Genomic DNA, 22,996 nt, shown 5'->3' on the forward strand with positions numbered 1-22,996 from the left:
ATAGAGAGAAAGGTTCCAAATATATTCTATGAAGCCACATTACACAGATACCAAAAACAAAGACACCACAAAAAAAAGAAAACTACAGACCACTATCACTGATGAACAGATGCAAAACTCCTCAACAAAAACTACTTTCAACAATACATTAAAAGGATCATTCCCCATGATCAAGTGGGATTTATTATGGGGATGCAAGGATGGTTCAATATTCACAAATCAATCAACATGATACACCACATCAACAAAGCAAAGGATAAAAATCATATAATCATCTCAACTGCTGTGGAAAAAGCATTTGGCAAAATTCAACATCCATTCATGATACAACTCTCAACAAAGTGAGTGTAGAGACAACATACCTCAACATAATAAAGGCCATCTATGAAAAACCTATAACTAATATTATACTCAGTGGCAAAAAACTGAGAGCTTTTCCTCTAAGATCGGGAACAAGACAAGGATGTCTACTCTCACCACTTTTATTCAACAGAGTACTAGAAGTTCTAGAAACAGCAATCAAAAATAAGAGGCATCCATACTGGGTACAGAAGAGGTTAAACTGTCACTATTTGCAGATGGCATGACACTATACACAGAAAATCATAATGACTTTGACACACAACTACTAGAGGTAATCAGTAAAACTGTAGGCTACAAAATTAATACCCAGAAATCAGTAGTGTTTCTATATATATTTCAATAATGAAATAACAGAAAGAGAAATTAAGAAAACAACTCTACCTAATAATTGCACCAAAAAGAATAAAATACCTAGGAATAAACTTAACCAAAGAGGTGAAAGACCTATACTCTGAAAACTATACAATACTGATGAAAGAAACTGAAGATGACACAAACAAATGGGAAGATACTCCATGCTCACAGACTGGAAGAATTAATATTGCTAAAATGTCCATACTACCCAAAACAATCTAAAGAGTCAATGTAACCTCTATTAAAATGCCAACATCATTTTCACAAAAATAGAACAAATAGTACTAAAATTTGTATGTAACCACAGAAGACCCTAAATGGCCAAAACAATCTCGAGAAAGAAAAACAAAGCTGAAGGTATCACAATTCCAGATTTCAAGATACACTACAAAGCTGTAGTAATCAACACACTATGGTACTGGCATAAAAACAGATGCACTGATCAATGGAATAGAGAACCCAGAAATAAACCCATGCTCATATGGTCAATTAATCTGTGAAAAAGAAAGCAAAAGGGGGGGGGCAGCCTCTTCAATAAATGGTGCTGGGAAAACTGGATAGCTACATGTAAAAATAATAAAACTGGACTACTTTCTAACACAAAAATAAACTCAAAATGAATTAAAGACCTAAACGTGAGATCTGAAACCATAAAAATCCTAGAAGACAATACAGGCATTCTCTGACAATGACCATAGCAACGTGAAGCAAGAGAAACAAAAGCAAAAATGAGACTACACCAAAATAAAAAGCTTTCCACAGCAAAAGAAACCATCAACAAAACAAAAAGGCAACCTACCGAAAGGGAGAAGATATTTGCAAATGATTTATCCAATGAGGGGTTAACATCCAAAATATATAAAGAACTCATATAATTCAACACCAAAAAACAATCCAATTAAAAAATGGGCAGAAAACCATTCGAATAGACCTTTTCCAAAGACATACAAATGGCCTACAGATGCATGGAAAGATGCTCAACGTCACTAATCTCCAGGGAAATGCAAATCAAAACCACAATGAGATATCACGAACACCTAGTCAGAATGGCTAAAATCAAAAAGACAAACAACAAGTGTTAGCAAGGATATGGAGAACAAGGAACCCTCATGCACTGTTGGTGGGAATGTAAATTAGTATACTCACTGTGGAAATCAGTATGGAGTTTCCTCAAAAAAAAAAAAATAGAACTACCATATGATCCAATAATTCCACTACAGGGTATTTACCCAAGAAAAATGAAAACACTAACTTGAGAAGATATATACACCCCTATGTTTATCTGCAGCATTACTTACAATAGCCAAGATATGGAAGCAACCTACATCCACTGATAAACAGATAAGGAAGATGTGGAGTGTGTATGCATATATATTACACATTATATATCTGTGTACACACACACACACACACACACAGAATATTATGCAGCCATAAAAAGGATGAGATCATCCATTTGCAACATTATGCTAAGTGAAATAGGTCTGAGAAAGTACAAATACCATATGATTTCACACATATGTGGAATCTAAAAAAAACCAAATCAATAAACAAACAAAAATCAGAATCAGACCTAATAAATACAGAGAACAAACTGATGGTCGCCAGAGGGCAGGGGGTTGGGAGGGATGGGTAAAATATGTGAACAGTAGCGGGGGATAAAATAGCATCATGTATAAACGTGTTGAATCACTATGTTGTACACCTGAAATTAACATTGTGTCAACTATACTCAAAAACTTTAAAAAAAAAAAAAAAAGAAAGATCTTGGGTATTAACAGTGGGAGAGGGAGTCCTTTTTGTTTTAATTCTTTTTTTCTTTTTGAGGTTTAACTTACGTAAAATCCACAAATCTTAAGTGTATTCATGAATACCTGAGTAACAAACATCCAGATAAAATAGAAAACATTGGAAATTTTAATTTGATAGTCACAATAAAAAATCCAATAGAAGACATGTTAAGTCAGGTAAAAGAATCAATCCAACAACAATGCCTAATCAATTACTAGTAACAGAGAGAACAGAGAAAATAAAAAAGAAGAATTAGGGCATATTACCATGAAATTTCAACATGGCAGAGAAAAGAAAAGATCGTGAAATTAGTTTCCAGAAGGGGAAAAACAGTTTACAAAAGGATGAAAATAAAAATTAAGAACACCATCAGGACTATTACTAGCAACACTGAAAGCCAACACACAACTTAATAACACTTCCCAATTTTGAGGAAAAATAACTTTCAAACCAACAATTCTATCAAAGGACAAAATAATGTTAACATCTCAAAAATTTATATCCCATTCACTTTTTTCTTACTGTGCAGATGATACAGTCCACCAAAATAAGTGAACAAATCAATACTGGGGAAAATGCAAGGATTAAATATGAGAGAGGAGAAGACATTGTGCCTGGACGATGGTAAAGGGAAGTCCTGGAGCCAAGACTACATACTTGAGACTAGAAAACATCCACTTCAGATTGGAGCAGGAGTACTGAGCGGCTTCAGAGTTTGTCTAGGGAAAAAAAGGGGGGGTGGGGGAGGGAGGAAGGAAGGAGTAGATGATATCATAGAGAATGTAGAATACAGAAGAATCAGCAACTGATACAGGTTGAAAACTAAGCAAATGATAAACAAGAAGGCATATGAGAGGATAAAGTACACACTTTGGTTCACCAAGTAAAAATATATACCTTGTTGAAATAATGTAAATAGTAATTATTTAGTCAAAAATTATAATAGTTATGATAAGGGGGAAAAGAAACATTACAGCAAAAAGAAGTGAACAGATATCTAAAGCTGATAAAATCAAGAAATAATGGTATATTATTTAGAATTATGGAATCAGGGGCACCTGGGTGGCTAAGTAGGTTAAGCATCCAACTTCAGCTCAGGTCATGCTCTTGTGGTCTGTGAGTTCGAGCCCAGCGCTGGGCTGGCTATGTGCTGACAGCTCAGAGCCTGCAGGTGGATTCAGATTCTGTGTCTCCCTCTCTCTGCCCTTCCCCCACTCACATTCTGTCTGTCTCTCAAAAATAAATAAACATTTAAAAAATAAAAAAATAAAAAAAAGAATTATGGAACCAAAAGTCAGAAACAATAAAAGAGTAGAAAGTGGCACTAATGTGAACAGGAACTGGGGAGAAAGAGGGCAGAAAAGTGATTTTATAAGCCATTTTTTCTTTTTCACATTTTAAAATTAGTGTTAGTTAACATAAAGTGTAGTATTAGTTTCAGGAACAGAATTTAGTGATTCATCAGTTACATACATACCTGGTACTCGTCACAAGTGCCCTCCTTAATATCCATCACCTATTTAACCCATTCCCCCCTCCCCAACCCTGTAAGTCCTTTTTGACTTTAACTCAATATAAAAGAGGCAGGAAAATACAACCCCTTACTAGCTATTAAAGGGGAAAAAAAGAAACTAACAGAAGCAGAAACAGTCTAATTTATGAAAATACTTTTCATTTGGTATCCTTTTTCTTCTATCTGAAAAACTTGCTATAACCTTTTCATGGTTCAGGTCTGCTGGTGATGTCTTTCACCTTTTGTCTACAGAAGTCTCAATTTTTGTCTTCATTTTAAAAAGATTTTGCAGTTGGGTAAATAATCCTAGGTTTCTTCCTGCAATAATTTTCAGATGCCTTCCTATTGTCTTCTGGTTCATGTAATTTCAGAGAAGTCTGTTACTGTTCTTTTATTTGTTCTTCTGTATGTTTTCTCTGTTAGCCTTTGAGGAATTTATCCTTATTCTGGTTTTCGGCAATTTAATTCTGATGTATCCTGGCATAGTTTTCTTTAGGTTTATTCTGTTCTAGGATCATTGCATTTCTTAGATCTGTGGGTTTATGGTGGGTTATGGTTTAAACCATCAGTTCTTCAAATAATTTGTGTCCCTTTCCCCAACTCCCATTCTTTGTGGGACTCTAGTTTCATGTATGTAGACCGATTAATCATTCTATGAGGCCAGCATTACTCTAATACCAAAAACCAAAGGCATTATAAGTAAACTATAATAGGCTAATGTCTATGCAAAAATCTTCAACAAAATATTAGCAAGTAGATTCCAACAATGCATAAAAAGAATTATACATTGTGACCCAGTGGGATTTATGCCAACCATACAAGGGTGGTTCAACATCCAAAAATCAACATAATTCATCTCATCAAAAGACTAAATTTAAAAAAAAAATCACATGATTATACCAAAAGATGTAAGAAAAAAAAAAAAAGACAAGGTCTAATACCCATTCATGATTAAAATCTCAGTAAATGAGCATAGAGGCACATTTCTCAACCTGATAAAGAATACCTACAAAAACCTTTTAGCTAAGGACACACTTAATGGTGATAAAGTTGGAAGTTTTCCCACTAAGATCAAGAGCAAGGCAATGATATCTCTCTTACCACTGCCTTTCAATATCTTACTTGAAGTACTAGCTAATGCAATAAGAACAGCGAAAAAAAGGTATACAGACTGGGACGGAGAAGACTGTCTTTATTCACAGGTATGATCATCATCCCTATAGAAAATCTGAATGCATCAACAAAAACTCCTCAAATAATTATAGCAAGGTTGAAGGACACATAGTAAAGGTACAAAAGTAAACTGCCTTCCTATATACCAGCAATGAACAAGTGGAATCTGAAATATAAAACATGATACTATTTTCTTAAGTATTTTTTAAAAATTTTTAAATATTTACTCATTGTTGAGACAGAGACAGAGAGACAGAGAGCATGCAGCACAGGGGCAGAGAGAGAGAGAGGGAGACACAGAAACCAAAGCAGGCTCCAGGCTCTGAGCTGTCAGCACGGAACCCAATGTGAGGCCTGAACTCATGAACCGTGAGATCATGACCTGAGCCAAAGTCGGATGCTCAACCAACTGAGCCACCCAGGTGCCCCTAAAACATGATACTATTTACATTAACATACACAAAAAGAAGTACTTGTGTATAAATCAAACAAAATATGTATAAGATCTAAATGAGGAAAACTACAAAACTGTGATGAAAGAAATCAAGAAATAAATAAATGGAGAGATGTTCCATTTTCATGGATATGAACACACAATATTAAGATGTCAGCTCTTCTCAACTTGATCTACAGATTCAATGCAATCAAAATCCCAGGAAGTTATTTTATGAATACCAACAAACTAATTCTAAGGTTTATGTGGAAAGGCGAAAGACCCAGAATAGTCAACACCATATCAAGAGAGAAGAACAAAGTTGGAAGACTGATGCTACATGACCTGGAGACACACTATAAAAGTAACATAATCAAGATAGGGTGCTACTGGAAAAAAAAAAAAAAAGCGAATAGATCAGTGGAACAGAAATATAGTGCCCAGAAATAGACCTATATAAATACAATCAACTGTTCTTTGACAAAAGAGCAAAGGCAACACAATGGAGGAAAGATAATTTTTCAATATATGATGCTAGAACAATTGGACATCCGCGAGTAAAAAATAATTTAGACCCAGACCTTACACCCTTCACAAAAATTAACTCAAAATGGATCACAGTCCTAAGTGTACAATGAAAAACTATAAAACCCCTAAGTAACATAGAAAAAAATCTAGATGACCTTTGGTTTACTGATGACTTTTTAGATATGATGACAAAGGCATGATCCATGAAAGAAATAACTGATAAGCTAGACTTCATTAAAATTAAAATTTTCTGTTCTCTGAAAGAAACTGTCAGAGAATGGAAAGACAAACCAGACAGTGGAATATCTAATAAAGTACTGTTATCCAAAATACACCAACTCTTAAAATTCAACAATAAGAAAACAACCTGATTAAAAAATAGGCCAAAGGGGGCGCCTGGGTGGCTCAGTTGGTTGAGTGTCCGGCTTTGGCTCAGGTCATGATCTCTCAGTTCATGAGTTGGAGCCCCATGTTGTTGGGCTCTGTGCTGACAGCTCAGAGTCTTTAGCCTGCTTCGGATTCTGTGTCTCCTTCTCTCTCTCTCTCTGTCCCTCCCCTGCTCATGCTCTGTCTCTCCCTCAAAAAAAAAAAAAAAAAAAAAAGGCCAAAGACCTTAACAGACACCTCACCAAAGAAGATGTACATATGGCAAATGAGCATATGAAAAGATGCTCCACATCTTATGTCATCAGGGAAATAAAAATTAAAACAATAAAATGTCACTGCACATTTATCAAAATGGCCACAATCCAGAACACTGATACCACCAAATGCTGGTGAGGATTCAGAACAATAAGAACTCTTACTCATTGCTGGCACAAATGCAAAATGGTACAGCTACTCTGGAAGACAGTTTGGTGGCTTCTTAAACAACTAAACCTATTTTTACCATGTGATCCAACAATCACACTCCTTAGGGTTTACCCAAAGGAGTTGAAAACATAGATCCATACAAAAGCCTCCACACAAATGTTTATAGCAGCTTTACTTACTAACTACAAAACTTGGAAAATATCTAAGATACTCTTCAGTAGATAAGTGGAGAAATAAAGTGTGGTACATCCAGATAATGGGATATTACTCACTGCTAAAGAGAAATAAGCTATCAAGCCATGAAAAGATACGGAGGAAACTTAAACGCATATTACTATACAAAGGAAGCAATCTGAAGAGACTACCTAGTGAATGACTCCAATTGTAGGATATTCTAGAAAAGGCAAAACTATGAAATAACTATAAAGAGATTAGTGGCTGCTAGGGGTTGGGAGAGAGAGAAGGATGAATAGACAGAGCACAGAGGATTTTTAGGGCAGTGAAACTGCTCTGCATGATACTATGATAGACAAATGGCATTATGCATTTGTCCAAACGCACAGACTGTATAATACCAAGAGTGAATCCTAGTGTAAGCCCTGAACTCTAGATGATAATGATGTGTCCAGTGTAGGCTTATCAACCGTGCCACTCTGGTGTGGGATGTTGACAGCAGGAGGTTGTACATGTGTGGGGACACAGGGTAAATGGGAACCCTCTGTACTTTCTGTTCAATTTTGCTATGAACCTAAAACTGCTCTAAAAACTAAAGGTTTTTCCCTTTTTTTTTTAATTTTTATTTTAGAGAGAGAGCACGCGAGTGAGGGGCAGAGGAGGAGAGAAAGAATTCTAAGCAGGCTCCACACTCAACACAGAGCCCCCTACATGGGGCTTGATCCCACGACCCCAGGATCATGACCTGAGCATGTCAAGAGTTGGACACTCAACTGACTGAGCCACCCAGGTTCCCCTCCTCTAGTTTTAAAACACAAGAACTTTAGATGGCTAATACCGATACGAAAACATACTTAGCTTTATAAATTAAAATGAAATACTGTTATTTTTTCACTCAAAGAACCAAACACTAAAATCCAACAATATTCAAGTGTTAGTGACATTTTGGGACAATGGATTTTCATATGTTGATGGTTGGAATGTAAATTGGTACAGCAGTCTGCCCCCTTATTCATGATTTTATTTTCCACGCTTTCAGTTAACTGTGGTCTGAAGCAGATGATCCTTCTTCTGACGTATCATCAGAAGGTCAGTAGTAGCCTAACTCTATGTCACAATGCCTACATCATTTGCCACACTTCATCTCATCATGTAGGCATTTTCTCATCACAAGTGAAAATACAGGACAATAAGATATCTTGAGAGAGAAACCAATTCATAGGACATTTATTGCAGTATATCTTTATAACTGTTCTACTTTCTTATCTATTATTAATCTCTTATTGTGCCTGATTTATAAATTAAACTTTATCAAAGGTATGTATGTATAGGAAAAAGCATAGTATATATAGAGGTACAACTATCTGTGGTTTCATTCTTCTACCGGGGCACAAAATTGGGGGACTACTGTATAACCAACCACTTGAGAAACTCGTGCATACAAATACAAAACTGCAACAAAACAAAACAAAACAAAAACACCCACAGAGCAATGGCAGTAACATCTTGTTTATGGATATATATACACACACAAATATGGATAAATTCATGTGCATGTGTGTGTTAATGTATTTTTAAAAGTACTAGAGGAATACACAGTAACTTATGATACTGATAGCTTTGTGAAGGGAAATTATGAGAATGTGACTCAATAAGTTTACCTATATTATTATCACTTTTTAAAAAAAAGTTTTGCAAAATGGCAAAAATTTCAGGTATTAATTCTAAGATAACAGGAATTAGGTAATTTTTATATAATTCCTTATACTTTTCTGTATTTTATTTTTTCCAAAAAATTCCATTAAACATAAAAAAAACACTGTAATTTCAGTCATTAGATCAAAATAGTAATGTCCTAAAGCTCCCCTAAACCTATGCTACATCAGAATTATGTACCAGTGATAATGACAATAGTTCACATTTTCTCTGATCGTTGAATACTTTCTGTCATGACATAACTGGGTCAGCCAAAAATAATCCACATTTCATTTCAGAAGGCATAAAGAGAATTACTATAAGACAGTTCAAGTTGTAGACTGCTTAAGGAAGACAATACTCATAGTCATTTCCTTAAGAGCTGTGTCAGGACCTTCAGTGAAAGAAGTGACACAATCTGCCTGAATCACTAAAATCAAAAGGAGACTTACATGAAAGAAAACAATGCAAAAGCTACACTCTGAAAATAATGCCTTTTTTCTTCTCCTTCCCAAGAAATAAATTAAGTCATCAGAATGAAGTGTTACATAATAATACATACCTGATACACTTCTAGTAAGTCAAGAGCCTATGTTAGACTCCTCCTGATCCATCTTACCTCAACTATTTATCTTAAAGGAATACAAAACTTTAAAGAATAAAGTGAAAAATGAACACACATATACAAATATAGATAGCTCACCCCAATCCCTATTCCATGAAATAAGCTAAGGGTCAATATCAGTCATATATATGTCACACAACTCATAATTTCAAGAAGAATTTAATACTTACTAAAAGTCTTACAGATGTCAGAAACAGCTTTGAAGACTCTATCAGAGAAATTCACTTTCACCTTCACATACTTCATGTTGGGAAGTTGTAGGCGGAGAAGTTTGTGCTGGGGGGTGAACTGAAGCTTGGCATCTGCCTGAATGCCATACTTATCCAAGGTCCAATGTGTTTTAAGAAGCCAAGTTTTCTTCTTTTCCCACCAGAGAGCATGGTCAGACCAATCTTTTTTTACATCTATAAAAAAACAAGCAATAAATAAAACACTTAAAAAAAAATCACTAAGATTACCTTAAGAGAAATTACAAGAGGAAAACTAAATTGGGTGTTTAATACAAGCAACTAATTAAATACTAAGTGTCTTTATGTGATAGGTACAAAAGAAATAATAAATAGCTGAGAAAACACCCTCTGCCTATGACAGGCCATAAACAAGGTGGCTGAGGCCATATACAGGATAACTAATAATGCTTACATCAGGTGCAATATGGGACACACAGCATGAAGAGTGACACTAGAGTCACTCAGAGAACAAGGAGAACCCTGGGGACTAGACTCTGAAAAATTAATGAGGTTGAGTTGGTAGGTTCTGAGCCCAGCTTTGAGGAATGGACACTATTCTGATAGGGCAGGTGAGAAGGCTGAGGTTTGTTTATGAGGCTGCAGATGTGTGCTGAAGTGTGTAAGGAATACTGAAAAGTAAGATGCAGAATCAAAGTGAACAAAAACGAATATCCTAGGCGAAGAACAACATGTGAAACAAAACCCATGAGTAAGAGAAAACAACAAAACCCAAGAAACTATGTCCCAACCATAAAGGCTGTCCCAAATACATTCCAAGTAACTTACAAGTTACACTGACCCAACTCCCTCCACCATATTTTGATACAAGCATAACAGAAAACATTAATACCTGTTAAACTATTTTACAGCCTTCTGCAATTATGTTAGATGAAATCAAATTAAGGAATAAACACAAGATCTGGCTTCCCTCAAAAAGCAGATCATAACAAAAAACCTGCAAAATAAAATCCAACCTCAGCTAGTTTTTATTTTTTTTAATAATTTTTTTTAACGTTTATTTATTTTTGAGACAGAGAGAAACAGAGCATGAACAGGGGAGGGGCAGAGAGAGAGGGAGACACAGAGTATGAAGCAGGCTCCAGGCTCTGAGCTGTCAGCACAGAGCCCAACATGGGGCTCGAACTCACAGACCGTGAGATCATGACCTGAGCCAAAGTTGGACGCTTAACTGACTGAGCCACCCAGGCACCCCTTCAGCTAGTTTTTAAATAGCAATAAAAGTAGAGACTTTTTAGATCACTTATGCATTGAAGTAGGAACTAAAAATGGGGACAGGATATTTCAAAAAAAGAGTAGCCAAACAAAGCCTTCCAGGGGAAGAAAAAAACCTGGAAAATAACATTCTTGCAAGTAAAAACAAAAGCTATTATTATAAAAAAGCTCATTTTAATACAGATTTTAAAAAGCATTGGTCAACTTTAAAAACACGAGCTTAAAAGCATATACTAGTATGAAACTCTTTTTTAAAAAAAAAAGGCTTATTTATTTATTTTTATTTTAATTTTTTTTTTGATCACAAAGTAACATCATTTAATATTAATATGTGATTATAAAACCTTAATATTTATTTATTTTTAAAGAGAGAGAGAGCACAAGCGGGAAAGGGGTGGAGAGAGAGAGGGAGACAGAGAATCCCAAGCAGGCTCTGTGCTGACAGCACAGACACGGGCTCAAACCCACGAACGAATGCACAAACAATGAGATCATAACCTGAGTCAAAATCAAGAGTCAGACACTTAAATGGGCCACCCAGGCACCCCAAATATGGAACTTTTTAAAAACACAACTTGTATACCTGAAAGCCTCATGTAGTAAAAAATAAAATTTCCACATTGAATATGTGCCTAGAAACACCTTCTCTAATGGTAAAACTTACATGATTGAACTACTCATTGTGAAAGAAAACACATCACAAGTGGAAAAACACTTTCAATTCTCTAAGTGTTAAAAAAAATCCATTAGTAAGTACTTTAATGGGAGAACTATAGTTACTTGCAAGATTATATTGCCATTTTGAAATTTTGGGAAATTTGGGAAAACCCAATCATGTTATTTGAAGTTTGGCTGTGGAAATATATGTAACTCCTGTCTTATAAGCACTCACTTGTATCTTAAATTATTTTCCAGCACAGGATTTGTCAATTAACTTTTAGAAACCGCAAATCTGATCCAGCTCACAGAAAATCACCAAGGTTGGGACCTTTTCATTTGCTGTGAGATAAATTGTCACACGTTATAGACAGTTTACTTTTCTCTTCCTGAATAGAGAACCTAAGGCAGAAAAAGATAACCTGCAAAGAATGAACCGAGGTGAGTAAGGCTGAACTGAACTAATGATAGGTAGGCATACAACACTTTCTTCCCCATACCTCAGTCCATTTGCTATATTGTACTCTGGTGCCAATGTCAAACATTAAGGAAGCCTTATCTCCCACTGGGGAGAGAAGGGAAGAAAAAGCCGTACCCTACTAATTACAGCAATAGTCTGCAAACACAGACTTCTATCATTTGGGTTCCCCCAAAAGGCAAACCTGAGATGAGTACTTTGAGGGGAAGCACACTTGAGGGGATTAAGAACAGTAGACGGATGGAGAAAAGTCTATTAAGGGTTCATTGACTGCTGTGGATAACTGGAGTTCAGTCGTGCTAGAGACCCTCCGAGGAATTATGCAGAACATGCCTAAGAATTGTCCCCACTAAGAAAAGAGAAGCTGGGGTATCTAACCACTTTCTTGGTTAAAGACTGCTCCCAGAGCCATTAAATTCCTAGTACTTTCCAGCTGTCATGCTGGCCACCATTCACTCAGGCAGAGCACACTCACAAAGCCCCAAATATTTGTATCAGGACTTCTACAGAAAAACTTTGTAGGCCCCTGATGAGATGAAAATATCAACTTTGCATTAAGTAGTCTTCAAACTCTAACCCCAGAAACAGGTACCTCCCCTGATCTTCCTCTTTAAGAATCTGACCCTCTCCATCTATTCCACCTCCCTTTCTCACAACAAAGGAGCAGCCCACCTGCATCTATCAAGAATAAACGTAGATAAGATCCAAAGATTATGTACTAGACATCCTATGAGTAGACTGTTCACCTATAGAAGAAAATCTTATTGACTGGTAAGAGCACTCTTTTTTTTATCCACAGAAAATGTGATTAACAATAAAGAAAAATTACACAAAATAAAAGCAGAAACAGGACACCAAAAAAGATCAGAAGTGTCAACAATGCACATGCCAAGAGACAAAAACCGAGAAAAGCAGGCATTCTGACAGCAAAAATAGTAGACATGTTGGAAGATGGGATGGCTGGACCCTGGGAGACTGTGACATAATGTTGAAACAGGATTTTTGGTAGCATTCTTAAACACCAGGAACCTAATTGGCTTTAATTACAGGGTAATTGCTACTATAGAATAAGAACAAACAGCATCCATAAAATATTACTTCAACAAATATCCACTAAACAAATACAGTGTGCCAGAGGTACTGTTCTAGTACTACAGACACAGTGATACTAAAAACAAGGTCCTGGCATCTTTGAAGAAGGCCAATATAGTAGAGGGAGGCAGTGAAGACAATAGGTAGGAGATGACATCAGAGAACTAGTCAGGAGCCTTGTAGGTTATAAAGTGGTGTATATTTATTTATTATATTTGTACTATTTTATTTATTATATTTATATTACATTTATTATAAAGTGGTGTCTATTTATTTATAAAGTGGTGTATATATATTTATTATGAGGATGAGAGAAGCCACTAGAGCAGGGGCTTTCAGCCTGATATTAGAATTATCTGAGCAACTATTCAAATATACTAATGCCTGGACACAGCCCAAACCATTCTTGGTGTGTGTCTAGAAACTGGTTTTTAAGCAGGGGAGTGTTAAGTTTCAAAATCTTTACTGATAATTTTGAAGAAATGCAGAGGTACAGGTGTGCAAATTGAGTGTGACACTGAGAGACTGGGTAAGAAATTAATGTGGGAGTGGAAATGATGAAAGTCTGAGTGCAATGGCTGGGCAGTGAGGAAACAGTAATAAGGAATAGAGAGAGCTTTTCCTGAGTATTTTGTTACAGTAAGGAGCACAATAATGGATGGCAGATGGACAGAAAGGGATGGCAAGTCCAAGGAGTATTTTTAGTTTTGTTTTTAAGAAGGGAAAGCTGTTACATATCATTTAAACAGAGACTGGAATAATCCTGTGAAGCTCAAAATACATTAACAATGACCATCATTCCTTAATTTGTTCTTCAACAGTCACTGTGTCACAGTTTGACTTCAAAACTTTTTAGAGACTTGACTGAGCTCTCTTACATACGCAAAACAATGTTTTCTCACCTTCTAGAAAATCTTCCTTTGGTGTTGGCTTCGTATTACACTATGTATCCTACTTTGAAACTAATATCTACACGTCAAGCCCCACAACTAGCTTGTGATATCCCCTAGGATATCACAAGAATATAGCTATTCTTTTTTTTTTTTTTTAAATTTTTTTTTTCAACGTTTATTTATTTTTGGGAGAGAGAGAGACAGAGCATGAACGGGCGAGGGGCAGAGAGAGAGGGAGACACAGAATCGGAAACAGGCTCCAGGCTCTGAGCCATCAGCCCAGAGCCTGACGCGGGGCTCGAACTCCCGGACCGCGAGATCGTGACCTGGCTGAAGTCGGACGCTTAACCGACTGTGCACCCAGGCGCCCCAGAATATAGCTATTCTATTCAGAAGCAGCAAAGACAAATTTTATACACTGATCAGAATCCTGAGAAAAATGATATTATACCAATTGAGAAACATTCACCAAGGCAAGCATAAGAGCCAACTGTAAAACTGAACAAATTTCATGTGTTTGTGTGTAAAGCAGTGTATCTTGGTGCAACAGCTCTTGAAAGTACTTAAGTTATCTAGTACATTACAGTACAGCTTGTCTCTACAGTGACAAGTTAAACCATAACATATGCAACTGTAACTGCCATAAACACTATGTGCGCAAGGGTAGATTTCACACAACACATATGTTTATATATTCCTCCAATTAAAGACTGAGTAGAAGCATAAAAACTTTATGTTGATTTTATTTATTTATTTATTTATTTATTTATTTATTTATTTATTTAAGAGAGAGAGAGAGAGAGAGAGAGAGAGAGAGAGAACGAGAACGAACGAGAACTCAGGGGAGGGGTAGAGGGAGAGAGAGAAAATCTTAAGCAGACTCTATGCCCAGCATGGACTGACTCGGGGGTTGATCCCAAGACTGTGAGATCATGACATGAGCTGAAATTAAGAGTCGGACACTTAAACTGACTGAGCCACCCAGGTGCTCCTATGCTGATTATAAAAGTAAAATGGACATCTTTAAATACTTCTGAATAAATACTGAAAAGGAAATGAAAATGCTATTGATTAGTAAAATAATGGTTTATTGTTTTGTGTGGTATTAGATTTATAAAGAAACGTTTGCATAATCTAAAACTTTAGAACAACTTTCCATGTATGTAACTCCCTTCTACATCAAAATCTAGGCCCTGCACAAAGTTCAAAACAAACATTTCTGATTTTTCAGAATGGCAGCCTTGGTGTTTCAAACACAGCATCAGACAACTGAATGTAACACACACACACACACACACACACACACACACACACACACACAGGAATAATCGGCCTAGTACTTGCCACGCATAGGAGGAGTTAGCAAGCATCACCATAAACGGACTTGTTTTATCAGCATTATAAAACCGTTCAAGGGGTAGATCACACTCAACCAGGTTCTAATGGTCAACTTTTCCAATGTTACAATTTTCAGTTATATTCTAGGTATAGTGTAACCACCTCCTTTTATTTGGTATATTGTGATTTTATTTATTTTTTTATGACTTAAAAAAATTAAATGTTTTCTTATAATTTTTCTCAATTTAAAAAATTTTTTACAACTCATAAAATTTTTACACAATTCAAACTTTCATATCAGTTACAAATATGGTACAAAGGCCTCCCCCCCCTGAAACATTCATTCATTCATTCATTCATTCATTCATTTTACCCTTTTAGAAAAGTTTATTTATTTAATGTCTACACTCAATGTATAGATGTACAGGGGCTCAAACTCATGATCCCAAGGTCAAGAGTCACATGCTCTTCAAACTGACCTGCCAGGCACCCCTATTTAACATATTCTTTTTTTTTAATTAATTAATTTTTAAAATTTTATTTTTATTTTTTTATTTTAAATTTTTTTTTCAACGTTTTTTTATTTATTTTGGGACAGAGAGAGACAGAGCATGAACGGGGGAGGGGCAGAGAGAGAGGGAGACACAGAATCGGAAACAGGCTCCAGGCTCTGAGCCATCAGCTCAGAGCCCGACGCGGGGCTCGAACTCACGGACCGCGAGATCGTGACCGGCTGAAGTCGGACGCTTAACCGACTTCGCCACCCAGGCGCCCCTAAAATTTTATTTTTAAATTTACATCCAAGTTAGTTAGCACATATGGTATACTGTGATTTTAAATTTTGTATCTAGATAGTCAGAAGCAACATACCAGAAGTACAAACCTTCTCAGAAAAAAAACCTAAGGGAAAATATACAATAAAGTCACTGTTTGTTTTCTTTTTTTAGGGGACAAAACATTATTCATCAATTTTGCCTTTTTAGTAATTTTTTAGAATTCAAGAACTATTTTTAATTTCATATACCCAATAAAGGTCTTCCATAATAAATTTTATTAGTATGTGCTGATTTTTCAAAATATTTTGCCAACACTGAATAATGTATAGAATTGTTGAATCACTATGTTGTACACCTGAAACTAATATAACAGTGCACATTAATTATACTGGAATTTAAAAATAAGGTTTTTATTTAAATTAATTAATTAAAAAAAACACATTTTGCCAGGATTCTGGAAAGAATTACTCCTGTATTCCTTATTTAATTTTTTAAAATGTTTTATTTATTTTTAAGACAGAGAGAGAGACAGAGCATGAGTGGGGATGGGGCAGAGAGAGAGAGGGAGACACAGAATCTGAAGCAGGCTCCAGGCTCTGAGCTGTCAGCACAGAACCCGATAAGGGGCTCAAACTCATGACCTGTGAGATCATGACCTGAGTGGAAGTCAGACGCTCAACCGACTGAGCCCCCAGACGCCCCTATTCCTTCCTTATTTAAAAGATCCAATCATGTTGTGCTCTGTTACACATAAAAATAACACTATTTGCTAGGCATGCAAATTCATATCATTAAAATCGCAAACGGCTAAAACACTAACTGAATCAATATAAATCTTCCTCCCTGACTATAACAGAATGCTCAAATTCATGTAGTTGAGTATTTATCCTACAAAGACACCACATGTATATTCTAAGGAACAGAAGGCTTAGGGTTTCATTATTGGGGTGCTAAGTATACAAATATTGCTTATTCTACCAAATGGCTTTGAGGCATTCACCAGGTCCATGAGTCACAAAAGAAATGCAAATATTTCAAATGCTTTCTGCTACAGAAAATATGTCCCTCTTTATGCAATGACAGCTATCTTACACTCTAGAAAATATGAACAGAGAAAGGGGATACACTATTAACACATTATTTAATCTTGTCCTAATAGGGCCACAATTCCTTCTTGACCATTTTGATATGCAATTCTAAAACGCAACTATTTACTTTCATTTTAAAAAAATTTTAGGGGCACCTAGGTGGCTCAGTCAGTTAAGTGTCTGACTCTTGATTTTGGCTCAGGTCATGCTCTCATGGTTCGTGGGTTTGAGCCCTGCATCAGGTTCCACGCTGACAGCAGGGAGCCTCCTTGGGATTTTCTTTCACTCCCTGCGCCTCTCCTGCCTCACCTGCTCACGTGCACTCTCTCTCTCTCTCAAAATATGTATAAAAAAATTATAGATGAAATAAAAAATTAAAAATTTTAATTGTTTAAAAGTAAAAACAAAAAGCCAAATAGAAAGTTAACTGAATTAACTTATTCAAGTACTCACATTTTAAAAATAAGTAACTAATTAGTAACAGTTTGAAATAAACAGGAAACAAGATGTTACTTTTAAGTAGCTTAGATTTCTAGTTGCATATTTACGAAATAATATTCATTCAGGAAGGAAGTACAAAATTTGTTTAGCATTCTCAAACTTCCATAAACCAGAAGCAAAGTTTACATTAGATAATCTTTGCTAAGTCAACATTTTATTTTAAATTATAAGTACACAGACACTTGCTGGGCACATGCCTTATTTTTTGTAAACAGATATTTTTCTACTGCGCAAATATTATATACACTTTCTGCTGTTTCCTTTTGTTTTGGGATCCTCTTAAAACCCCAAATTAGGTGGTAATAACTACTGCATGTCAAGAATTTACCCTGTCTTTACCGATGGCAAAGAACTCTTCGATCCTAGTAAGCTATTAACAAAGCTACTAATAAACAACTGGCTCTGACACCACTGCAAGCAAGCCATGCAAACCGACCAGGCCAGTCCACATCACAGGCCACGGTCCTCTTGACCTCCAAAATGAGACTTTCCAACTCTTCCACTGCACCATTTACTTATACTGCCTAATCACTCCTCTACCAAACTTAGAGGATCTTCCCTCCTTCACTTCACAACCAGACTGACTGAAACAATTACAGGCACAACTTGTTTTATTGTACTTGCTTTGCGGCAACCCAGCTTTGAGCGAATCTACTGGCACCATTTTTCCAAAAGCATTTGCTCACTCTGTGCTTCTGTTACAGTTTGGTAATTCTTGCAATATTTCAAACTTTTAATTTTTGTTATAGTGATCTGTGATCAGTGATTATGACTTGCTGAAGGCTCAGATGATAGCATTTTTTAGTAGTAAACTATTTTTAAATTAAGGTATGTATACTGTTTTTTAGACATAATGCTACTGCACACTTAACAGACTATAGTGTAAACATAACTTTATATGCACTGGGAAACCAAAAATTTCATTAGGCTATATTATTGGGATATTCATTTTATTGTGGTGGTTGAGAACCGAATCCAAAGTATCTCCAAAGTATGCCTCTATTATAAATTTTATTATCATCAGGGTCTAAGACACCACTGGGCAATCCTAGGTTTCTTTCATCCACTGCTATATTTCAACCTTCACAACCTTCCTCAAATTCATGACTATCCTCCCTCCTTCTAGGTAGATAATCATGGATTCTACTTCAGAAAATACAGAAACTATCAGACTGGAACTATTTCACCTACATGCCAACCAAATCTAAAACCCTCTTGCATTTGAATCTGTACAGATCTTCTGCCTTTGTGTTATGACAAAAGAAGTGTCTAAGTGTCTATTTATCTCAAACCCATCCTATTAACTATGCTCTGCTGCTCTTCCCACCTTCTAGGAACCACACTTCTTATACTGGCCCCCTAAGGTATCTCATCCATTCCCATGGCATTAAATGGCATCTATACACTTAACATTTCTAATTTTTATCTCCAGCCCAACCTTCTGCATAGAGCACTAGCTTATACAACCTACTGCCTATCCCATATCTCCATCTGGATGTTTCGCAAGCATCTCAAACTTAGTATATCCAGAACAACCCAATTTTCTCCAATCCCTACTATCACTAAATAGCACTAACTGCCAACCCAGTTGCTCAAGCCAGAATCTAGAGGTAATGGATTCTTCTTTCCCCACCATCCCCCACATTTATCAGCAGTCCTTTCAGTTCAACTTCCCAAACTCTCCAGTTTCCACTGGCATGAACTTATTTTGTTCAGGTCACTATCACCTCTTCCATTGACCACCGGAACAGCCTCCTAACCAGTCTCCTGATTCCATTCAGCACTTCCCACATAATATCCAAGGTGATCTACTCAACACTCATGTCATTCCCCTGCTGAAAAGACTTTAACAGCTTCCAAATGCACTCAAAATAAAATCCAAATGCCTTATCACAGTCTACAAAGCCCCACACACTATGGGTTATTTACTTCTCTGAGTTTACCTTGTGCTACTTACCCTTCCTCTGCTTCAACCACACTTTCCTTTTATTCCAAGAACTAACAACCTCTTTCCTGCCTCAGTTGCTGTGCACATGCTATTCTACTCTGAATGTCTAAATACCTCTCATCTTTCAAATTTTAGTTTAAATTTCATGTTCCCAGAGAAGGCTTTTTCACCACCCTAAGATAAACCTTCCAATATCCTATGTCCCTCCATTATCCTCTATTTCAGTACAGTGTGATACTGATGATCAAAATTAGCATTCGTTTTGTTTGTTGTTCATGGGAGGGATAAGTGTTTTCTTCCCTACTAGATTATAATCACTAAAATGAAAACAATGTCTATTTCAACCACCATTATATTGCTAGCACCTAGAACACTGCCTGGCACACAATCCCTGATAAATGAATAAATCTTCATATTGAAAATTTTAAAGACCCTTCATTACTACCCCAAGAAAACATTAACCCCGAAGACACCACCAAGAAAAAACCCATTTTGTCTTCAACTTTAGAACTGAAACATGCTTCTATACTAACCAGAAACACAAGGGAGATTTCCTTAGACATGGGGAAACCAAACTGAACTGACTTCCTCTTCTTTCTCACATCTTTAAAAAGAATGAATTACTTTGTCCAAGACAAACCCTACTGTATGATATGATTATGTTCCAAAAGTTCATTTACCATAAAGAAACATTATAAACAATAGCTACATTCCAAATCAGACTGTTACACAATAAAATAACCCAAGGTATATTACTAACAATATTATATCATACTAAACATGTATCACAAGTTTTTTGGGGGAAATATGTAGACAATGCTTCAACCTGAGATGTTGTAAGGAAAACTGTCACCAGTGGCATCTACAGAATCTGGGTTAGAGAGGGAAGAGAAGACTGCTGGTAAGCTGTGGGGAAGATAAGGGCTTCCTGCTAACCTAGGGTCCTTGGCTTCTCCCTGTCCTCTTTGCACAACTCCAGGAATTAACCTGCCTCCTTCCTCTTTTCCAGCTGTAATTTGTTGTCTTAAGCCAAGGTTTCTTACATTTACTAAGCTACTGACAGAAGAGTTTTAGTCTCTGCTTTCCTCTCTAACTGCTGAAATAAATATACAAACTCTTCCAATGTTTCTAATGAAATGCCAATAATGTATAAAGACAGGGTCTACAAGTAAAATTAATGCTTCAGTAAGTTTTAAAATTCTCTCTATGATGTTATCCCTAATATCTACTGAAATGTAAGGACATCAGATATTAATTTCACTATTCAATCACGTATTCTTTTGTCCTCAGCTCTCCTTCCTCCTCACCTTTCAGAGGTGAGGATGCTGAGGATCCCCTCCCTTGATTTTAGGATGTTCCTTCTTGTTCTTGTCTCTTTAAGTATTCAGACCTTTAAAAGGCAAAGAGGAAGCAAAATGGATGAAAAATATTATTCTTCAGGTGCACAATCAATAAATGAATTAATAAACATTTTCCAAGTATTTACCATTTGCCACACTAAGCTAGGCCTCAGGAATATAAAATTAGTAAGACCTCCCATCCTAAGGCACTTACCATCCCAAGTAAGGGACACAGACCAGTAAAATGAGCTAAAAAGGTAAAAGAACAAAATGCCACAGAAGCAACCAACTATAAGGAAACAGATGAATTGGGCTCTGAAGAAGAGGTGACATATTACCTGGAACTTAAGAGACATGGGAGTTCCAACACATGCTAAGAGGAACTATACTACAGACCATGGAGGCTCTAAATCAGATTATTTTATGAAAGTAATTATGATGGGATTATGGAGAACGAATCAGAAAAAGGAAGAGCCTGGCAGCAAGAAGTTTAGTGCAATGTTCTGGAAGCAGGATTCGATTTAAGGCAGAAGCTGAAGAGAAGGAGCCAAATATGATGAACATATATAAGTTAGACTCACAGGTCTTAATGATAATGACTATAGATCAGAGAGGACAGTTGGAAAGTGGAGAGGAAATCTAGAAAGCTCCTAGCTTGAGAATTAAGTGGACAGTAACAAAAGCACTAAGATTTGTTCATTGAACATTTAATATATATGGGTAAAACTTAACACATTCTCATTTAATTCTCACACAATGCTAAGCATTAAATACTACTAAAATCCCCGTTTTAGAAATGAGAAAACCAAAGGATAGGTGTTACATAACTTGGCCAAAGATCATAAAGCTAGTATATACAGAAGCAAGACTCTGAATCCAGATCAATGTGACTTCAGAAGTGGCATTCTTTCTTTTTAAGTTTTTATTTTAATCACCCGGTGCCCATCACAAGTGCCTCCTTAATCCCCATCATCCATTTTACCCATCCCTCCACCCTCTGGTAACCATCAGTTTGTTCTCTATAGTTAAGAGTCTGTTTCTTGGTTTGTTTTTCTTTTTCCCCCTCTGCTCATTTGTTTTGTTTCTTAAACTCCACATGAGTGAAATCATAAAATATTTGTCTTTCTCTGACTCACTTATTTCACTCAGCATTATACTCTAGCTCCATCCATGTAATCGCAAGTGACAAGATTTCACTCTTCTTTATAGCTGAATAATATTTCACTGTATATATATACACATCTTCTTTATCGAATCATCAATTGGTAGATACCTGGGCTGCTTCCATATCCTGGCTATTGTAAATAATGTTGCCATGAACTCAAGGGTGCATGTATCCCTATGAGTTAGTGTTTTTGTATTCTCCGGGTAAAGAGTGGCAACCTTAAACAACACTCCATTAACCAAGATAAAATTATTCAGAAGAGAAACAGATTTGGACCTGTTAAACTGAAGTCAAAGGACTAATGTTAAGATTGATTTACATTTCACAGTGAAATCCTGATGATTATCCTGCACATTTTGTATAGGAAATACGTATTCAGGAGTGAGAAAGAAGGCAGACTGGACATCTGCAGGAAAGTAAAGATTATTAAATACAGTGGAAACACCAGGTCTTCCCAGAGGGAGCAATGAGAAGTGAGATAGGCTTCATATGGGGAATGTATTTCCTCCCTTCCCTTCCTTAGCACCCGCTTTTCCTCCCCCAGAGCTAAGTGACCTGCACTGGTAAGAATACTATTTTGGGATAGGTTTCAAAAAATCTTGAAGGCAAATGGCTACAGCAGACAGTAAAATTCTGGTGAGAGGTTCAACAAACTTTCCATGAAGTCTAACCTCACCAGACCTTACCGCAACTTGTTTAGCTTGTGCCTTTCCCCCACCAGTTATCACAGAGCTGCTATGAGGCTCATGTAAACTGGGAACTGAAAATGTCCTCAGAAATCAATCCAATCCAGGG

At 36.4% G+C, this 22,996-nt stretch overlaps 1 protein-coding gene across 4 annotated transcripts in view; it reads right to left on the reverse strand.

Moving 5' to 3' along the window:
- Positions 1–22,996, reverse strand: part of FERMT2 (fermitin family member 2) — an 85,753-nt gene that overhangs the window by 42,526 nt on the left and 20,231 nt on the right. For all 4 annotated transcript variants that reach the window (XM_030319122.1, XM_030319121.1, XM_030319120.1 and 1 more), the window contains exon 3: positions 9,633–9,866. In XM_030319122.1, the coding sequence (XP_030174982.1) occupies positions 9,633–9,866 (234 nt within the window). The remainder of the gene's footprint in view (positions 1–9,632; positions 9,867–22,996) is intronic.

This window comes from Lynx canadensis, chromosome B3 (genome assembly GCF_007474595.2).
Source record: "Lynx canadensis isolate LIC74 chromosome B3, mLynCan4.pri.v2, whole genome shotgun sequence".
Lineage (NCBI taxonomy): Eukaryota > Metazoa > Chordata > Mammalia > Carnivora > Felidae > Lynx > Lynx canadensis.